Below are 20,419 nucleotides of genomic sequence, written 5' to 3' on the forward strand. Positions count from 1 at the left end.
ATCTGTGGCGGCTGCTCTTCCTCCCCCTCCCCATCTGTGGCGGCTCCTTTTCCTCCCCCTCCCCATCTGTGGCGGCTGCTCTTCCTCCCCCTCCCCATCTGTGGCGGCTGCTCTTCCTCCCCCTCCCCATCTGTGGCGGCTGCTCTTCCTCCCCCTCCCCATCTGTGGCGGCTCCTTTTCCTCCCCCTCCCCATCTGTGGCGGCTCCTTTCTGTAATTGTATCCTAGTGTGTGTGGGGTAAATACATTGTTTTCATCCTGCAGAGATTGGCTGGAGCTATACAACTAAATCTATATAATACATATCCTCCGTGTCGTATAGGGCAGTAGGTGGTGACATGTCGGAGTGCTCTTCTTTCTCGCTTTCTCATCCATAGAGCAGACTTGTTACTCCGGCGCAGAAATTGCTGTGTGTACAAGCGTCAGTCAATTTGGTGTGTGGCGAAGCTTTCCTTTAATCACCGAATATCCTAAAATGCTGTTATATAACAGTCGTGATCTCTGAACTCGGCATGAAAGGACTTGTTGAAAGATTGCCTCAAAACTAAGATCCACACCTTTAACTGCTTCACGCCGGCTCGGGACGTCTGCTGCACAGGTGATCCCTCGGAGCTGGGCAATGAGGGGGTTAACAGTCCCATACACAGGCTGCAGAGTAGCGCTGGGATCCCGGGGTGCAGGCAGGGCCCCGTGTGCTCTGATATGAAGCAGGGTAAGAAGTCCAGGGCAGAGTTAATTTCTTTCTCCGGCTGCCGCTCCCTTCCAGAATCAACGTGAGTTTCCACCAAATCCAGTTAAATATTTACAGAGCTCGCAAGAAGGATTTTTGAACTATTGCTCCTTGCTTTTCCTTTTTGTGTTTACATTCTGACTTTCCTTTCTTCCTAGTGTCATCCAAGCTCCATTACCCAGTCCTGTCGACAAGGTAAGGCACTCACGTTTTACCTAATAGATCCGTTACCCTCCGGGGAGCCTGTTCACTCCCCTCGTCGTCATCTTTTGTCAGTTGTATCTCAATGTTGACGTCTTGTGTACCATGGAAGAGCCTATTGTCTGATTATGAGCCAGCAGCTTTTTATTTTAGCTGTCAGCTGATTGACGCTGTGCAGACACAAGTCTACCCTGTGCGTGCTGACATAGATTTTATTGCCTCCACTTAACTTACATGGTCTTGTGTTTCATGTTGGAAAGAGGTTTTTACATTTTTACAATTTGCGCTTTCAGAAGCCACCGATGAACCCCCCCCCCCCCAGACTATATGAAATATATGGTGCCCAGTGCTTACCCCCAATGTTTTCGCTCCTGAAATGCATGTGAAGGGTTGACTCACCCTGGCAACAGCTGACTATTACGTCCTGCCCAGGTCACTCCGCAGCACTGGTTCTCGTGTGGTGATTTACATTCCTCAATGTTTCCATCTCTAAGTTTCCTACATAAAATGGTTCATATTCCAGGATAGTCAGAGCTACATGAAGTCCTATTGTCACAGTGTTATGTAGATACATGCAGCACGGTTTATTATTTTTGTTATGCTTAAAGGGACTGTCCACTACTGCACAACCCCTTATCAGCTCCTCTGCCCAATGTAACATAGAAAAGCTCCATACTTGCCTCCCATACTGGCGCCGTTCCAGCGATGTTGGCACTGTATCCCCTGGCTGCAGAGGTCAACCATGACTGCGGCCGGGGAAAACCATGCTGATATCGCAGGAATGTAACTGACCCGGAAAGTAAGTGTGAGGGTTTTTGTTTTTTTTTTTTCTGTTGGGCACTAAAGCTATGAAGGTGGTGTCCAGTAGTGTCCAACCCCCTTTAAAAACGTTGCGCAACTTTTTTTTTTTGTTTGTTAATTTGCTCCTGAAAAGTCAAAATTGTGAAACTTTTTTGTTTTTGGCACTCATTTTCTATCATTTTATTGCTGCAGCGTTTTCAAGGCTGTGTGCCCACGATGCGATTTTTAAGCGTTTTTGCCGCGATTTTCGGCGCGAAAACGTTTCAAAATCGTGTACAGAACGCCCCCCATGCATTCCTATGGCATTCCGCACATGCTGTGCTAATGCTGCGCTTTTTTCCGCGGCGGAATCGCATCGCGGAAAAAATCGCAGCATGCTCATTCTTTTGTGCGGAATCGCAAAGAATTGCCGCGATTCCGCACCCATAGGAATGCATGAGAATCGCTTACTTCCCGCATGTGGCTATGCCCACCATGCGGGAAGTTAAGCCTCTCATGTGCGGTTGGTACCCACGGTGTGGAGGAGAGGAGACTGTCCTCCAGGCCCTGGGTACCAGACCCCTGTAAAAAAAAAAAAAAAAAAGAAGAAAAAATAAAAAATCGTGATATATTTACCTTCCGACGTCCCGCGCTGCATTCCCGGGCCTCAGCGTTCCCAGTAATGCCTTGCGGCAAGGTCCTGTGATGACGTCCTGTGATCGCTATAGTGACGCGAGACCCACGTCATCACAGGTCTCGCAAGGCATCGCTGGGAACGCTGAGGCCCGGGAATAAAGCGCGGGACGTCGGAAGGTAAATATACCCCAATTTTTTATTTTTTATCATTTTTAACATTTTATCTTTTACTATTGATGACCAACCTGTCAATCACTTTCCAAGTGATGCTTCAAATCGCTTGGAAAGTGCTTGAGAAAATCGCGTTGAAATCGCGCAGAAAAAAACGCGCGATTTCTGGGAAGGAGTCCGGTTTTCACTGTGCGTTTTAACACGCAACGTGGGCACATAGCCTAAGTCTTTCATTTTGCTACAGGGTCTGTAAATGATGAGAGTTCCTGCTCCCTTCTCTACTCCCTCTTCCATGTCATTGAGAAACGGACTATGATGCACCGACCGACTGCGGGTCTTCTGACCTGAACTCCACAACCTCTTATATTCTTACGAGACTGTCAAGCTCAGGTCAGGAGATCTGCGGGCCAGGACGTGCCTCGTGGTCCGCACATCTGAATGAAGCTTTAGGATAGCAGCACGAGGGAGCTTGATTGGATTGTACCTAGTTAGGAAAGCAGGCAACTTACTAGTGATGAATGATGCCTCACTCATTAGATAAGGAGGTAAGCACACGATCCTTCATAAGCTGTAGAAGGGGGTAAATCACTCAGGGAATGAGGCTCTGCTGTCCGGCAAGTAACCATGTCCATATGGGGAAAGTCCTAAATAAGGAGCAGGCTGAAAACTACGGGGGGTCTGAAAATGAATCCACAGTTATCAGCACAAGTTAATAGTTTTCATGTAAGAGCCAAAATTACATGCGGAATATGGTGGGGGATTCTTATATTTTTTTGATGGCAAGAAATTGTGTATGGACCTAAATTTTTTTTGCATGCATGTATTTTTTTGGCTAAAAAAAGCAAAAAAAAAAAAAGCCCCAAAATGATTTGCATATTTTCTTGTCTCAGGTTGCTGCTCACACTCCCAGTATGTACTCTCAGGAACTGTTCCAACTCTCTCAGTATCTACAGGTAAAGGTCGCTCATTTCCTTGAAACTGTTCCACTAATGAAGGTGATCTAAAATGTCATTAGACTGATAAGCTGCCAGTCCTGAGATTTGCTACAGGAAAGGCCCACGTGAATGCAGGAGAACATCATCCGTTCATAGTTGGTGGTAGTGATGGAGAAGGTTGATCTCTCGGATTGACATTTTGACCCTTTACCACTTTTTATTGCAGGAGGCCTTACATCGGGAACAGATGTTGGAACAAAAGTTGGCCACTCTTCAGAGGCTACTAGCCAATACACAGGAAGCTTCAGATACTAGTTGGCAGGTATCAAAAATGCATCACATGAGCTCTTCCATTTCTACTGCCTTGGACACTTGACCATCGTGTGGATGTCTTCTCCACCTAGTTCTGAATTTTGGACAGGACGCATCCTAGTTTCTATTATAAGAGACCAGACCATCTTGGGTTTACAGATGGAAATTGCGGAGTCATATCTTCTTTGTAGTTTCTCTTCCTACGTCTGAAATAAGAACCTCAAAACTACTAATGTACGGATTTGCAGGCCTCTTGTATTTTTTAGGAGGTCCAACCTTTGGGCTTATCACTGACAGCATGAATTCGTGATGCATGCCTTGTACAAGTTTTTAGCTTAAGTGGTTCCAATTGGTCATGTTTCATATTTTAATCCCATAAATATCTGTTTACACATTTTCATTACATGTGAATATCTCTAAACAAGCCCTATGCTGTGTCCTACTATATCTCATATCATAATTGTTACTGAGATATCTAAAAACAAACCTTGTATGTCTCAGGAGCTCTTCCTATTCCCCCCTTTCCCTCTTCCCTGTTTTGTTTCTGACTGCAGCAGGAACCTCTCCCCAAAGCAGAAGGATTAAAAAGCTTAAGCGTCTCACATTGACTAAGTCATGACCCTTAGTTTGTGAAACTATATATTTTCATCTTTTTTTTTTTACTTTTTCTTTAATTTTCAGGCCCTTATAGATGAAGACCGGCTTCTTTCACGATTAGAAGTGATGGGGAACCAGTTGCAAGCTTATTCAAAAGTGAGTCTGGATGTCTGTAGACTTTTGCGGCGGTGCCTAACTACAAAGTCCGACACAGGTGGAAATTGGATCAAAAGGAGTCCAGTGTTTAATATGTCTTCATTTGCTTTTATTGGAGTCCGTGGCTCAACCGTGGTCATGTCTGACTTGCAGTTTTTTGGGGATTCACATAGAAGCTCCAAATGGAGTCCAGAACGTGATTAAAGTTGTGGGGTGAACGCAGCCTTACCTCTGAAAAGTTAGTTTAAGAACCAGTCTCGCCAACCCTCAGGTCTGGAGAGATTAGTGCTGCTGTAAACAAGACATGTGAACATATCACAATGTCTTTGACTCTTGTTACTTTCTTTTCCCGTTATGGAACAATTCCACTAAATGGTTCTTATTCACGAGTGAAATACTGGACCGATTAAGTGCACATGCAATCATATCCGGTTTGGTCTAAAGGACATCCTTTCCTGGGCACATACTAATATTGTTAGTCGTCTGTTGACTGTAAATGTTATGGAAACATGATTTCTCGTAATCGGATTTTATCTTTCTTCAGAGTCAAACAGATGATGGGATTCGGAAAGAGTTGATAGCGTTACAGGAGGACAAACACAACTATGAGACAACGGCCAAAGAGTCTCTGAGGCGAGTTCTTCAGGAGAAAATTGAGGTGGTGAGGAAGCTGTCTGAAGTTGAGGTGAGATCCGATGGTGACAAGTTCTACAATTTTAACACCCGGGCTATGCATGCTCCACAGGTGGGGCTGCGCATGCTCATAAACTCCCCATCTTTGTGAAAAGAGGCACTCGGTCAGTGAAATTAAAGAATTTTTGTATATTGAATTTATACCAGATCCTTTATATTCATTTATTTTGTTTATTGAACAAAAAAAAACCAGCCAGGAATGGAAGCACGTATTTAGCATTTTTTGGGGGAATATTTCTAAAGGGTTCCTAAAAAACAAACTGGAACTTCTGCTTCTGTTATGCTCCATTTAGATCAGATCCATTTTTTTAAAAAAAAAAAGCTCAGCATGTTCAGTTAAACGGGGTTGAGCGGCGCCAATAACTTTCTTGTGCATATCCCTGCTGGACATGTGCATGATTAGATTAGGACACGTTCCAATAACGCGTCATCATCTGTGTGTCTCGCCATCCAGTGCGGGAGTAAACGGCATCAGACAACCGCTTTTAGCGGATCTCTCAGTGAGTGATTGACTGATGTCAAAAAGACGGAAACCTGACAGTACAGAGCCAAACGGAAGACAATTGAGAGAAATATAAATGTGTTTTAACAAGTGATATCTTCAGAATTTCTGCTCCTTTGAGAAAATAAACAAAAAAGGAAAACGAGTTGCAGATGTTATACGAGAGACTTCCAATCTCATAAATGTCTGTGTCTAATCTTCCACGTGTGAATTTATTCTGTCTGTAGTGCTGGTTTTTAATGGGATTTTAGCTGTTCTGCACATGACCTTTTTTATTCTTCTTCCAGAGAAGTCTAAGTAACACAGAAGACGAATGTACCCATCTGAAGGAGATGAATGAGAGGACCCAGGAAGAGTTACGAGAGCTCGCCAACAAGTACAACGGGGCTGTGAATGAAATCAAAGATCTAACTGACAAACTGAAGGTAACTAACCGCAGCGGTCACGAATGGTTTTACGATTTCGGACTTTTAATTTACAAAGCTTCTCACTAAGCGGTTAACGTAATCGCGTCATTAAATGTTTTTAGGTTTATAGGTCACAGAACTTTCAATCAAATTCTTCATATCACCCACCCCTTATCCTTTACAGTTTTGCCGGTGAGGTCACATGTGTAATCTTGTTTTTCACACACTGTGTCCTTCAACTCTTACACATTGAGACAAGTGAAAGAGTACTGAGAAGTGTTAAAATGTAGCGTTACTGAAATAAAAAAAAAAAACATTCACTGCATACATGATCATCGGCTTCAGGTTATTCACGCCCTATCCATACACAGAGCATAAAGTGCATATGCAGTATTTCGCCCCGTTATCACCTCTAGGGTTTTTTTTCCTATTTATGATCTTATGATACTTTTAAATATTTAGTACTGTTAGAGATGGTGCAGCAATCTCCAGACCTATTCTCAGTCAGGCAAAATAAAATGGGAAGAAACTCAAAAGGCCTATATGTGCAAATATTTAAGTGTCTTGCTCTCATCCATGTAAACCACCAGTAGTGAACAACCGTGCACAAAGGGAATTGAGATGTCGGGCAGCGAGCCTGCGAGGGAAGCTGTGAAGATTCGTACATATCACAGAGGTGATGCCTACACTTCAGCCCTATGGGTAGCCTGAACTCCTCCAAGGCATCTAGATCATTTCTGCTTCCCCTGCTACAGGCGGCTACTGCCTGTCACTAGGCACAATTCTTTGACTTTCATTGGGAAACATATATTATATATAGGCGATTCGTGACACTAACCCTTGCACATTGATTATGAAATTTAGATTTTTTTTTTTGTCTATTTAGATCAAAGTAATTACAAAGCTTCACCTTCAGTTTTAATGATCTTTTAGGTATTTTGAGAGTCCTTAAATAGAAATAAGCCACCCACCGGCCTTACCGCAAGCCGCATGACCTCTTCATCCAATGACTTTAAAGTGGCCCTTCACCGTATCACTAAAAATTGACTTTTGCAGCACTTTTCGTGCTGAACTCTGTTCTCCTCTTCTCACAACATTCCAGGTCTCTTTTGATCCGACATGGCTGATGTAGCGGTATGGGGAGCTCAGTGATTAGACTAAACCATGCTTCCCCTGCCTTTTGTGTGCTGAGTGATGGACTCGCGCTGTACCCATCCCTGATGTGTATTGCACCCTGCCGCAGCTGTCTTTTCACAGTAGGGTCTTTCACGGCTCTTCTCTACTATGCCGAAACCGAAGAATCAAGGATGGACACAGTGCCAACATAGCACACGGAGCCGAGAGAAGTTTGGTTTAGACTTGACACTACACCGGCCATATTGTACGAAAGGGGACTGGAATTCCAGTAGAACATCATAAGGTCAGCGCGGGAAGGAGGTTATATATGCAAAATGTATAGTCACTTTTTAGAGATGGGATGAGGGTTACTTTAAGGGGTTGTCCAGGACTTTTATAAACTTAAAATAGGTAATCAAAATTACATCATTAGGTCAATAGCAGCAGCTGCAGTACCCAATAACGGCCACTGCACAATGCACTGAGCTGTACATAAGGCTGCTGTGTAGCTGCAAACCGCTTGATCGGTGGGGGGTGCCTGTTGTTGAGCCCGACCATACTGATATTGATGACCTGTTATAAAGATCTGTAAGTCCTGGACAACCCCTTTAATAATGCTCATGTGCATACAGTAGCTAGATCCACCAGTATAATGGTGCTGTTATTGTGGGTAGCATCACATGGAACCATATCCACGCGGCCGCCAGGCAGCAGCTGGGCGACCATGGAGAGCTTTTTTTTTTTTCTTTCTTGTGTGTGATTTATTGAATTATCCAAAGCAATAACTTATTTTGTGACACATAACATGGTACTAAAACCCGACACAAAAAAATCTCCGTTCCATGAATAATCCCACTTATTTATAAGAGCCGCGCAGATCGGTGAGTGCAATCACGTCTATAAGTGGTGGGTAGCAGGTGTGCACAGAACGGGGGTGCTGGACGAGTTTAGGATAACTCGTGCGCCATATGGGATGTAGAAAGGTCACATTTCACTCTCTGAATAACATCTTGCTCTGGATTTTTTTTCTTCTATTGTAATCCATTTTACGGCATTGATATTTCTCCTGGTTTGTTGTAAATATCTTTTATAGTCTTCTGTAGAGGTTACTATGTATCATTAGATGTGCGGGACATTGTGACAAGGGCTCCTAGTAATCGACACCTGGAATAAAGGTTTCTAGAGAGGGATGTTACACGGTCAGTGCTGCGTGCCACATCTTGGGATTTCAGCTGTCACCAAACAGATCTATGGGCCCCGGCCACCAACTCAGGGTCAGAGTACGTTACTTCCTCTCTATGCTGGAAGATGAGAGCGTACATTGCACACACAGTGATTTACAGTCTGTTATGTGGAGGTCTTCTCCTCTGGATTCCTTCAGGCAAGTATTTTAAAGTGATATACCCTTCTCGGTTAGTGGTGACAGTGATAGAACATGCCATAACTTTGATAGTGTTTCATCCTCTGGGGACCCACACTGATCCCCTGATATATAAAGTGTGTATTTTTTTCTATTTATATACATTATCAATATTCTACATACAACAGGTGAATTGAGTAGTAAACACATCACCAATTTTCTAAGTAAATCTATTTCTTAAAGGTGCTATTGACAAGAAATTCTCACCAGATGTCAATAACACCCCATCCAATCCACACAGGCAAAGAATCAGACCATAGATGTCCAGAAATTAGGTCTTGTAATAATGAGAAATGACACAGGGAGAAAATATTGAACACATGAAGAAACAGAGGTGCAAAAAACCATGGAAAGTCATGACACCATCTGAAATCTATCAGTGATTAGAAAGCAATCCTGCCACTTAGTGAAAAATATCAGCAGGTTCAACTGATGGCTTATAAAAAGGTGTCTCATTACCAAGGTACTACACAAGAAACCTCTCATGATGGGTAAAACCGTTGAACTGTCTTAAGACATTCACAACCTTATTGTTAAAAAAACAAACCTATGGCATTGGTTATAGAAGAATTTCTAAACTGAAGATTACAGTGAGCACTGATGGGGCCATAATCCGGAAGTGGAAAGATAATTTCCCCATAACCAGCCACGATCAGTTGTGAGATTTCATACAGAGGAGTGAATTAGAAGAAAAGTTGTCAAGAGCCAAGGATCACTTGTTGCGAGCTACAGAAAGATCTTGACTCAGCAGGTACAATTGTTTCAAAGAAACCAGTAAGTAATGCATTCAACCTCTCTGGCCTTCATCCATGCTCACCACGCAAGACTCTATTGCTGAACAAAAAGCATGTTCACTCTCTTTTAAAGTTGGCTAAACAACATTTAGACAAGCCTGTGAAATATTGGGAGAATATAGTCTGATCAAATGAGAACAATATTGAACTCTTTGGATGCCATAATACACACCATGTTTGGAGCAAAGACACTGCATATAACACCATACCTACAGTGAAGTTTGGAGGTGGGAACATCATGGTGTGGGTCTGTTGTTCAGCATACAGCACTGGCAAACTTCATGTGAATGGAGCAAGGATGAATGTACAAATGTACTGAGAAATTCTTGATAAAAATCTACTGCCATCTACCAGGATTACGAAGATGGAAAAAAAGGTGGACATATCTGCAAGCCAGGGATCCCAAACACACAGTCAAGGACTATTGGTTTCAGGGAAGGCAAGTAGAGCTATTAGAATGGACGAGCCAATCCCCAGACTTGAAACCTATGGAAAATGTATGGAAGTAACTAAAGCTCAGAGTTCATAGAATGAGCCCACGGGACCCTCAGGATGTGAAGCGTGTTTGTGAGGCAGAATGGGCCAAAATCACACCTGAGCAATGTCTGCAACTACTTTCTCCATATAGGGGGTATCTTGAACCTGTCAACACAAACAAAGGCTTTTGTATGATGAAGTATTAAATAAATTTCAGTAAGCGTGTTCAATACTTATTCCCTGTGTCATATCTCTTACTATACATAATTTATGGACATTTATGGACTGATTTCTTTGCCTTTTACCGACATCTGGTGAGAATTTCATGTCAATAGCACCTTTTAAAAATATATTTACTTAGAAAGTTACTGACATGATCAATACTTTTCACTCGCTGTAACGAGAATTTTTTCTTCTACTTTTGCAGCTTTCAACTAAAATGTTCCGTTATTAATGTGAAATGCCCATTGGTGTTTCATTGTTCACCCCTCAAGCAATTTAGTTTTTTAATAAGCACTTTAGTAAGGTCATCTGTTTCAGTATTGCTTCCAGCAGAAGGCTGCTGCATATGCCACTTCCTAACCAGACAGTGGCAAAAACAAAACCCTTGTTACAAAATCTATCCCCCGATCTACAAGAAAATGCAGCAAACGACCGTTTCCTATATATTTATAAAAAAACAAAAGCATAAAGCAAAAACATAATCCATGGTCCTATAGACACATTCCCGCAAGCTCTGAGAGGTTTCCCTGGGCCTATGAATACATTAGCTCATGCTTCTAGGTGTTTGGGGGCCTATGTATAAATTTGTGCAGGCTCTGAGATTTCATTGTGCCTGCAAGTTTATTTGTGCATGCTCCGAGGGGTTTCATTAAGCATAAAAATAAATTGCATGCTTGGAGAGTTTTCCCAGGTTCTGCGCATAAGTTAGCTCAGGGCCCCGAGAGGTTCCCCGGGGCCTACAGATACATCCACTCATGCTCAGAGATGTTTCTTTGGGCCTACACTTCCGCACATGCGCCGAGGTTTTCCGGAGCCTACGAATACATCTGCACATTCTCAGAGAGGTTTCTTTGGGCCTACGCTTACATTCACGCATGCTTTAAGGTTAACCAGAGCTTACGGATACATCCGTGCCTGGTCTGAGTGGTTTCCAGAGGCCTAGGTTTATATCCGCACATGCTCCGAGAGGTTTTTCGGAGCCTACGAATACATCTGCACATGCTCGGAGAGGTTTCTTTGGGCCTATGCTTACATTTGCGCATGCTCCAAGGATTCCCGGGGCCTACAGACACGTGTGCATGCTCCGAGAGGTTCATTTGGGCCTACGCTTGCTTATATTCGCGCATGCGCCAAGGTTTTCCGGTGCCTAAGGATTCATCCGCGCGTGGTCTGAGAGGTTTCTTTGGGCCTACGCTTACATTTGCGCATGCTTCAATGTTTCCTGGAACCTACAGATACATACACACGGTTTGAGAGGTTTCCCAGGGCCTATGCTTACATCTGCACATGCTCGGAGAGGTTTTTCCCGCAGCCTATGGATACATCTGTGCATGCTCTATTGTTTCCCGTAACCTACGGATACATCTGCGCATGCTCGGAGAGGTTTCTTTGGGCTTACGCTTACATTTGCTCATGCTCCAAGGTTTCCCGGAACCTACGCTTACATCTACACATGCTCGGAGAGGTTTTCCGCGGCCTATGAATACACCTGTGCATGTGCTCTATTGTTTCCCGGAGCCTACGGATACATTCGTGCATGCTTCCAGAGGTTTCCCGGCACTCATCCACCACCGATCCCTCTCGTTATTATTGACGCTACTTTCCACAGGCAGCTGAAGGTCGGCAAGAAGAAATCCAGCAGAAGGGGATCGCCGAGAAGAAGGAATTACAGCAAAAGATTGACGAGATGGAGGAAAAGGAACAGGAATTGCAAGCAAAAATTGAAGCCTTGCAAGCAGACAACGATTTCACCAATGAGCGGCTCTCCGCCTTACAAGGTGAGTCCTCCCTCTGCTTCCTGCTTTCTTCTTTTTCTTTTTCTTTGTCATTTTTTTTTATTTTTGGAATTCTGCTTACAGTACGATTAGAGAATCTACAGGAGAAAACACTTAAAGAGCACAGCACCCAGGGTAAGTGCCACACAGGACCACCACGGAGGAGAGGGCTTTGTTTTAAGAAGTTTGTACACTCGGGTGGTGGGTTTGAGTATTTGTTAAAATTTAGTTTTTTCACCCCCCCCCCTCCCCTGGCTGGGTTAGATAAATAAATAAAATGTCATCCTGGGCTGTAAATATACGACCCTGCACCGGTCAAGTCTTGGGAAGTTTATGAAAAACGTAGCTGTAAACCACTGGCCTAAGCAGAAAAGCACCACTACCCACCTCCACCACTAGAGGCAGCATAGAGCAAAGTAGGCAGCGATCTCCTCCTCCTAGTCACATGTTATCACCTTTTAAAGGGGTATTCCCAGCATAAGATTTATAGTATGACCTCTGGATGGCCCATGAATATCTGATAGAGGCTACCTGTGGGAATAAACATTGGGAATACTCCTTTAATCTGTGCTGGAAAGTATTCTAATTTTTCCTTATTTTTTTTTCAGGAGTCGGTCACTTTATATGTTTATGTGCATGTATTGTATTCATGTTTATTTGTGCTTCAGATTTGGAACCACTGGGGAGAGGGGGGGATCCATCCAGGCTAGAGTTAAAATTTAAACTTGCAATTTTCACGCTGTCAAATGTAGCTTTTTATCCTTTTGAGAGAGAGTTTTCAACAGGCTCATTATCATCAGAGGCAGGATTACAATGACCTGTAACACCTCTATACATGGCTGATAACGCAGGGTCCATCAATCACAGTAGGGGATGTCACGGCCTGTCCTGCTCTACTGCAAACCCATAATGACCTTTGCACACGCTCATTAGGCAATTCAATACAAAAGATGGGCTCAACATCTGAGAATTGTGCATGTGTTGTTTCCTGAAACAGGAAGTAGGCGTCTAAAACTGTCACTAGATTTCTAAACTGCATTCATTATTTAATATATGGGTGGGTACTTCGAAAATCCTTGTTGGGAAGCTTTATTACGCTGATATAATTATAGGTTATTTACATGTTCAGCTAAAAAGTGAGATGATGAGTGACAGCCGCAGCTTGTACTGAGCAGTGTGAAATGTCAGCAGAGTGGAGGGACGCTGAGGACCTGTCAGTCAGGTTTAGATGGGCAGAGCTCCAACAGCAGGGGGAGAGGGATACTGAGCTGTCATTCAGGCTGGATGTGGAACTTTTAAAAGGGATTATACAGCCATTCTGACTTGGATTTCATAGTAACTACACCAGCCTCATCAGGTGGAAGGGATCTGATAATTTATGCGTGTGTATTTTAAAGTCTACTGACAAGTCTGCTTTACATTGCTGTTGTATTATATAATATAGTAATATATACTGATTATACCCTGACTTATACCCTGACTTTGCAAGAATGAATGCTAATTTTGTGGTTATGTAGTGCTGCTTTATTCCAGTAGAGGGAGATGTTGTATATTACATGGTAAACACTTGTTCTATGTGATTTAATGTGAGCATTGGCGGACGCACAACAGTGGTTTTTTATTTATTTTTTTATTTTTTTTTTATTACTATTATTATTATTGCATTAACAGTCTTTTGTGATCACAGGCATACAAGTTGATGACTTCAAACCTAAAATCAACGGCAATGCAGATAAAGGTACGTGTTTCCGTGTTGTAGCCGGATGTCTGAACACTTCATTCCTGCCTTTGATGAATGTTGTATTCATAGCGGCATCATTTCATCGTTCACCCATCCGCATGGCGCGCTGCTGCATTGTGTAAATGCTATTTACATGCGTCTTTTCATTGGCATTTTATAGTGTAATGGTTATAAAGCAGTAATTTTAAGTGATGAGCAAACGTGCTATGATAAGGTGTTATCTGAGCATGCTCGGGTGACAGCAGAGTGTCTTTGTCCTCGAAAAAATTGAGTCCCTGCAGCTTTACGTCTCACGGTTGTTCAACAGACGCAACACATGCCCATGCCTAACAAACAGATAATCTCTACATGTGTTGTGGCTGTCAAATAGCCACGAGCCATGCAGCCGCGGGGACTCGAACATATTATTCGAGCACGCCGAAGACACTGTTAGCACCCGAGCACGCTCAGATAACACCTTATCCCCAGCATGTCCACTCATCACTATTTATATTTCTTAACTAAGTTTTGCTTTTCCCGTTGCAGCTATTTTTTGCTTATGCCCTTTTGTCTTTTCCAAAAATACTGATTTTATTTTTATTTTGTTTCATGTTTCAGTGTAGCCATTTGAAGTCTTTTTTTTTTTTTTCCTTTTTTGACGAGTTGTAGCTTTTCAGTATATCATATATTATAATTAACGGTGTCAATCAAAACAGGCAAACATTCTGTTTAATTCTTTTTTTTAATGTTTGGGGGAGAGGTGGCATTTCAATTATTTATAATGGGATTGTAGTTTATTATTTTGATTTTATATATACTAAAGTTTTTCAAACTTTTCCTTGACCCTGTGATCATTAGATTGACTGTACAATATACTGCAGTACTTAAGTACTGTCTCATGTGTAACAAGGCCTTTTGATCACCAGCTCTCATGGCAAAAAAATGGGCACAGCTGTTGGGCGCCTGATAACGGCGCTTAAATGCCACTATGGCCGGGATCACACATGCCAGAAACACAGCCGAGTCTTGCATGTTAATACCCGGCACTACCGCGGGCACTCGGGAGCGGAGCGTGCTGCCGCATAGCATTACATGCAGCCGCACGCTCCTCTCCCGAGTGCCGGGTATTGACATGCGAGACTCGGCCGTGTTTCTCGCATGTGTGATCCCGGCCTATCAGATATTCACAGCAGCATTTAAAGAGGCATTATCAAGTTGTCTCTTAAACAGTTCAGAACTCAGCAGGCTCCTTACTTCATGGTTTCTGACATTGTGGGCTTTCCTTGAGTGACAGTTCTGTTGAATGGGACTGAAGTAGAACTAAAGAGCTCAGCACAAGTTCTGCTGTAACACGCTCAACTATCAGTGGCTTGTTCTGAGTCTACAATGCTATCACTGTCTTTACACATAGACATATCAAGGCATTTTAAGTAACACGCAGTTCCTGAGTGGAGAGCAGACAGATGTGACTAGGAGACCTGCTGTGAAATCTGCCGGGCTTGTGACTTATAACTGCATCTCTTCAGAAGAGGGTATAGAGTGGGGTTGGGAGGTGAGCAGCTATTTGTATAAAAATCAGTGGGGTGGAGAGAGGCGACTGGTATGTTAGGAGTTAACCTCTTGGAATGTAACTACTGCACACACTTTGTTCTATGGAAACTAGCTGTACACTATGTAAGATAATATCTGTAATTGCAGGTGAATGATGGCAAAAGCAAGTCCGTTTCAAACTTGCCAATTTTTTTTTTTGTTTGAGAGAACCCCTTTAACTAATCGGCAGTGACCAGAGCAATCTGTTAGATACTGGTTTTGGCTGTATAACTCAGCCATCACCTGCTGTGTGTATGGTGCAGGCTCAGCTCCTGAGCGTGCTCTATACATCCACACCCGACACTGCATATACCAGTACAGTAGAAAGGAAATGCTGTGGGTAATGCATCTGAATATCAGTGTAAGATAAGTTGGGGGAAGATCCGTTAATAAATCCTGTCTGAACATTGTATTGAGCAGTGGGCACACTGGGACCCTGGTGTCCTGCTTGTGCTTATGTTTTAGGTGCCCAGTTGAAGTAAGTGGTTAACGCTCGTATTGATTTTTGGCAGAGCTGTTCTGATCCGAATCCAAGCGCATGGTGTTAGCCTGCGAAAAATGTAATCCTGGTGTAGCCCCCATTACCCCCCCCCCCCCCCTCCGTTCTGCAGTCTTATAACTTGGCCTCTACTTATATGCATCTGTGTAAGTGAATGGTCCACACTGCCTGCATTAGAAAGATTTGCAGAAGAAAGTTAGAAAGCTGTTATTATTTTGGTGTCTTACCCAGTATAGATCATTATCAGATTGGCGGGGAAGCCCAAAATCCAGCGCCCCCACCGATCAGCTGTTATTTCCTCAAGTCGCCGCCATATGTAAGCAAAGCACAGCGCCGTTCACTGTGTAGTGGAGGTCACAGGTACTGCAACTAAGCTACTAGTTAGTAGGAATTGAGCTGCAGTACCTGTGGCCACCACTACCCAGTGAACGGAGCTGTGCTGTTCGGCACTGAACGCTTTAAATTGGGGATGAAAAGGAATCATCATTAAGGGTCAAACTAAACCCCTTTAACAAAATTGAAAATAATTTAAAACTTTTTTTTCTCCTTTTCAAATTTGTATTATTCTTTGTAATTACAGTACTTATGTCAGACACATCCGTCAAGTTCTGGAAAGGAGCCAAGTAATTCCGTTTTTTTGTTTGTAAATACTTTTCTTCTTCCCTGTCCTTGTGCTCCATGCTGCGAGATCTGGACTGTAATAATGTGTCACTTGCGATATCCTGTGGAGTGTGTGTTCTAGAAAGGTCAGGCCTCTCCAGCACCAGGTCGGATAACCACACCGCTTAATATAGAAACAATGATGGGGCAGCTGCTGCCATTACTTGGCTCCAGCGCCTGCATTTCCTGCTCGAGGCCCGCACTGACGCAGTTACTGCAGATCCCTGGGTCACACGTTGCAGTGAGACTGTCAGTAATCTCGCATTTCCTAATGTGCTAGAAATGAAGGACGTGTATTGATGATTTTGTCATCTGATGCCCACGAAGAACCTTTTTTGCTTTGTCGTCAACTTTAATGCACGTAGTACTAATTGGTGCTTAAAGGGATGTTCCAGATCTGTTCACTTCCGCATTAGGATGACGTTAGGTAGGAGAGATACTCCATGTTAGCGACTCTTGGCTCATAGAAGTGGTCGACGCTGGGGAGCCTCCTCTAGGACTTCCTTATGTCATATAGCCTTCAGCGTTTCTCTTTTACCTCCTTTTTGTGTATTCCTATAATTATTACCGTGGGCATTCACTTCTTAAAAGCTCCTGACATTTAGTGGCACGTCCAAAAATGTCATTCCCAAATTAACGGGTCTTGGCACATTTTAAAGATTGTGAGACCTGCAGAAAATATTCACAGGTAAGCTCTTAGAACAGTGGTGTCATAGATAAAACATATTACCAATACATGGGATAGATGAGAAGTGAATAGTGATGAGCGAGTATACTTGTTGCTCGGGTGTCCTCCGAGTATTTTGGCGTGCTCGGAGATTGTTTTCGTCGTCTCAGCTGCACGATTTGCAGACAGGCTGAATACATGTGGGGATTCCCTAACAAACAGGCATCCCACACATGTATTCAGCCTGTCCAGCAGCCACAAATCATACAGCTGCGACGGCGAAATCTAAATCTCCGAGCACGCCAAAATACTCTGAGGTCACCCGAGCAACGAGTATACTCGCTCATCACTAGAAGTGAATCGTCACCAGCGATCTGACCACTGGGATTACCGTAGATGTCTACAATGTGTGTCCCAAAATCTGCTGTGTAACTGGAGCATGATCCTCTATAAAGCAGGTGTGTCGCGCATGCTGTGTCTCCCATGCTCAACATACACTGCCCTTTTGGTCTCCTGTTCTTTTAGGTCATGCTTTCGGCGATCATATTTTTATCTTGTGTACATTAGACAGGTGATTAAAAAAAGACCAATCAATTAAATGTCATCTCTAAAAAACCTTTAAGGATGTAACATAGTAACATAGTTATTAAGGTTGAAGGGAGACTTTAAGTCCATCTAGTTCAACCCATATCCTATCCTATCTTGCCCTAACATGTTGATCCAGAGGAAGGCAAAAAAAACCCGTGTGGCAAACAGTAAGCTTCACATTGGGGAAAAAAAAATTCCTTCCCGACTCCACATACGGCAATCAGACTAGCTTCCTGAATCAACGCAATATTAAGGAAACTAATGTATATACCCTGTAATATTATACTTTCCAAGAAAGGCATCCAGTCCCTTCTTAAATTTTAGAAGGGAATCACTCATTACAACATCATATGGCAGAGAGTTCCATAGTCTCACTGCTCTTACAGTAAAGAATCCGCGTCTGTGAGTATGCTTAAACCTTCTTTCCTCCAGACGTAGAGGATGCCAAGAGTAAAAAGATCGTTAGAAAGGTCTTTGTACTGTCCCCGCATGTATTTATACATTGTAATAAGATCACCCCTTAGCCTTAGATTTTCCAAACTAAATAACCCCAAGTGTAATAACCTGTCTTGGTATTGCAGACCCCCTAGTTCCCTAATAACCTTGGTCGCTCTTCTCTGCACCCGCTCCAGTTCAGCTATGTCTTTCTTATACACCGGAGACCAGAACTGTACACAGTATTCTAATTGTGGTCGCACTAGTGACTTATATAGAGGTAAAATTATGTTCTCCTCATGAGCATCTATGCCTCTTTTAATGCATCCCATTATTTTATTTGCCTTTTCAGCAGCTGCCTGACACTGGCCACTAAATGTGAGTTTGTCGTCCACCCATACACCCAGGTCTTTTTCAGTGACAGTTTTGCCCAGTGTTTTACAATTAAGCACATAATTATACATCTTGTTTGTTCTACCCAAGTGAATGACCTTACATTTATCCCCATTAAAGCTCATTTGCCATTTATCAGCCGAAGCTTCTATTTTACATAAATCCTCCTGTGATATAAAATTGTCCTCCTCTGTATTGATTACCCTGCAGAGTTTAGTGTCATCTGCAAATATTGAAATTCTACTCTCTATGCCCCTTACAAGGTCATTAATAAATATGTTAAAAAGAAGCGGGCCCAAAACTGACCCCTGTGGTACCCCACTGCTAACCGTGACCCAGTCCGAGTGTGCTCCATTAATAACCACCCTTTGTTGCCTATCCCTGAGCCAGCTCTTAACCCACTTACACATATTTTCCCCTATCCCCATTGTTCTCATTTTATGTATCAACCTTTTGTGTGGCACCGTATCAAAAGCTTTTGAAAAGTCCATGTACACCACGTCCACTGCATTCCCTTGGTCCAGTCCGGAACTTACCTCTTCATAAAAGCTTATCAGATTAGTCTGACAGGAACGGTCCCTTGTAAACCCATGTTGATATTGGGTCATGAGGTTATTCTTCTCCAGACACTCCAGTATAGTATCTCTTAGAAAACCCTCCAGGATTTTACCCACAGTTGAGGTTAAACTTACTGGCTTATAATTTCCAAGTTCAGTTTTTGTCCCCTTTTTGAATATTGGCACTACACTATATGCCAGTCCTGTGGTACAGACCCTGTTATTATGGAATCTTTAAAGATTAAAAATAATGGTCTTTCTATGACTGTGCTTAATTCCTGCAGTACTCGGGGGTGTATCCCATCCGGGCCCGGGGATTTGTCATTTTTAGTGATTTTTATACGCCACCGTACTTCCTGCTGGGTTAAGCAGGTGACATTTAATGGAGAATTTTTATCCCTGATCATGTTATCTGTCATGGGATTTTCTTGTGCAAATACTGTTGAAAAAAAGTCATTTAGCATATTGGCTTTTTCCTCATCCACCATTTCACCCAGACTATTTTTAAGGGGGCCAACACTATCATTTTTTAACTTCTTACTATTTATGTAGTCACCTCTGAGGATTAGGTATTTTGGGCTAAAACAAATATTTTTTGCACTTGAGATTCATTAAAGGGCTTGTATCCTGTACTTTAATATCGATGGGTAGCCTTAGAATAGGTAATCAATACTGATCGGTGAGTGTGTGACACCCCCACTGATCATCTGTTCCCATAGGCAGGGTCCAGATGTGCTTAGTTAGGAGTGGAATAGACAACTCCCATCTGCATAGTGGCCGCAGTGGGGTCCTGCAGATTCTCCCCTACTTATTCCTATAGGGGGTAGATGTGCAGTACCTGACCATAGCCCCTGTACAGCTCGCCAGTGGGGCGCGGCGGCCGGCTCCCTCGCCAGTGGGGCGCGGCGGCCGGCTCCCTCGCCAGTGGGGCGCGGCGGCCGGCTCCCTCGCCAGTGGGGCGCGGCGGCCGGCTCCCTCGCCAGTGGGGCGCGGCGGCCGGCTCCCTCGCCAGTGGGGCGCGGCGGCCGGCTCCCTCGCCAGTGGGGCGCGGCGGCCGGCTCCCTCGCCAGTGGGGCGCGGCGGCCGGCTCCCTCGCCAGTGGGGCGCGGCGGCCGGCTCCCTCGCCAGTGGGGCGCGGCGGCCGGCTCCCTCGCCAGTGGGGCGCGGCGGCCGGCTCCCTCGCCAGTGGGGCGCGGCGGCCGGCTCCCTCGCCAGTGGGGCGCGGCGGCCGGCTCACATCCACAGAGTCGCTGAGTTCAGTGTTTGGATACAGTGGTGATGGGAGCTGTTGGCATGTCGCGCTGAGACTAGAGCAGCAGTGGACAGCCAGTGCTGGACCCCTGGTGGGAGGAGGACGATGACTGTCTTTCAAAGATGGATGATGATT

The 20,419-nt window shown here is 43.8% G+C and overlaps 1 protein-coding gene across 5 annotated transcripts in view; it reads left to right on the forward strand.

Annotated features, from left to right (window-relative positions):
* SLMAP (sarcolemma associated protein) overlaps nt 1-20,419 on the forward strand; it is a 129,147-nt gene that overhangs the window by 68,853 nt on the left and 39,875 nt on the right. For 2 of the 5 annotated variants that reach the window (XM_073563924.1, XM_073563923.1), the window contains exons 4-12: nt 888-924; nt 3,408-3,470; nt 3,679-3,774; nt 4,446-4,517; nt 5,062-5,202; nt 6,000-6,137; nt 11,758-11,926; nt 12,008-12,058; nt 13,611-13,661. In XM_073563924.1, coding sequence (XP_073420025.1) covers nt 888-924; nt 3,408-3,470; nt 3,679-3,774; nt 4,446-4,517; nt 5,062-5,202; nt 6,000-6,137; nt 11,758-11,926; nt 12,008-12,058; nt 13,611-13,661 — 818 coding nt within the window. Of the gene's footprint in view, nt 1-610; nt 773-887; nt 925-3,407; nt 3,471-3,678; nt 3,775-4,445; nt 4,518-5,061; nt 5,203-5,999; nt 6,138-11,757; nt 11,927-12,007; nt 12,059-13,610; nt 13,662-20,419 lie in introns of those variants that run through there. The other 3 variants (XM_073563927.1, XM_073563925.1, XM_073563926.1) reach the window with 2 other exon arrangements.

The sequence above is a fragment of the Dendrobates tinctorius genome, unplaced genomic scaffold (genome assembly GCF_039654945.1).
Source record: "Dendrobates tinctorius isolate UK_male_01 unplaced genomic scaffold, ASM3965494v1 ptg000406l, whole genome shotgun sequence".
Classification (NCBI taxonomy): Eukaryota; Metazoa; Chordata; class Amphibia; order Anura; family Dendrobatidae; genus Dendrobates; species Dendrobates tinctorius.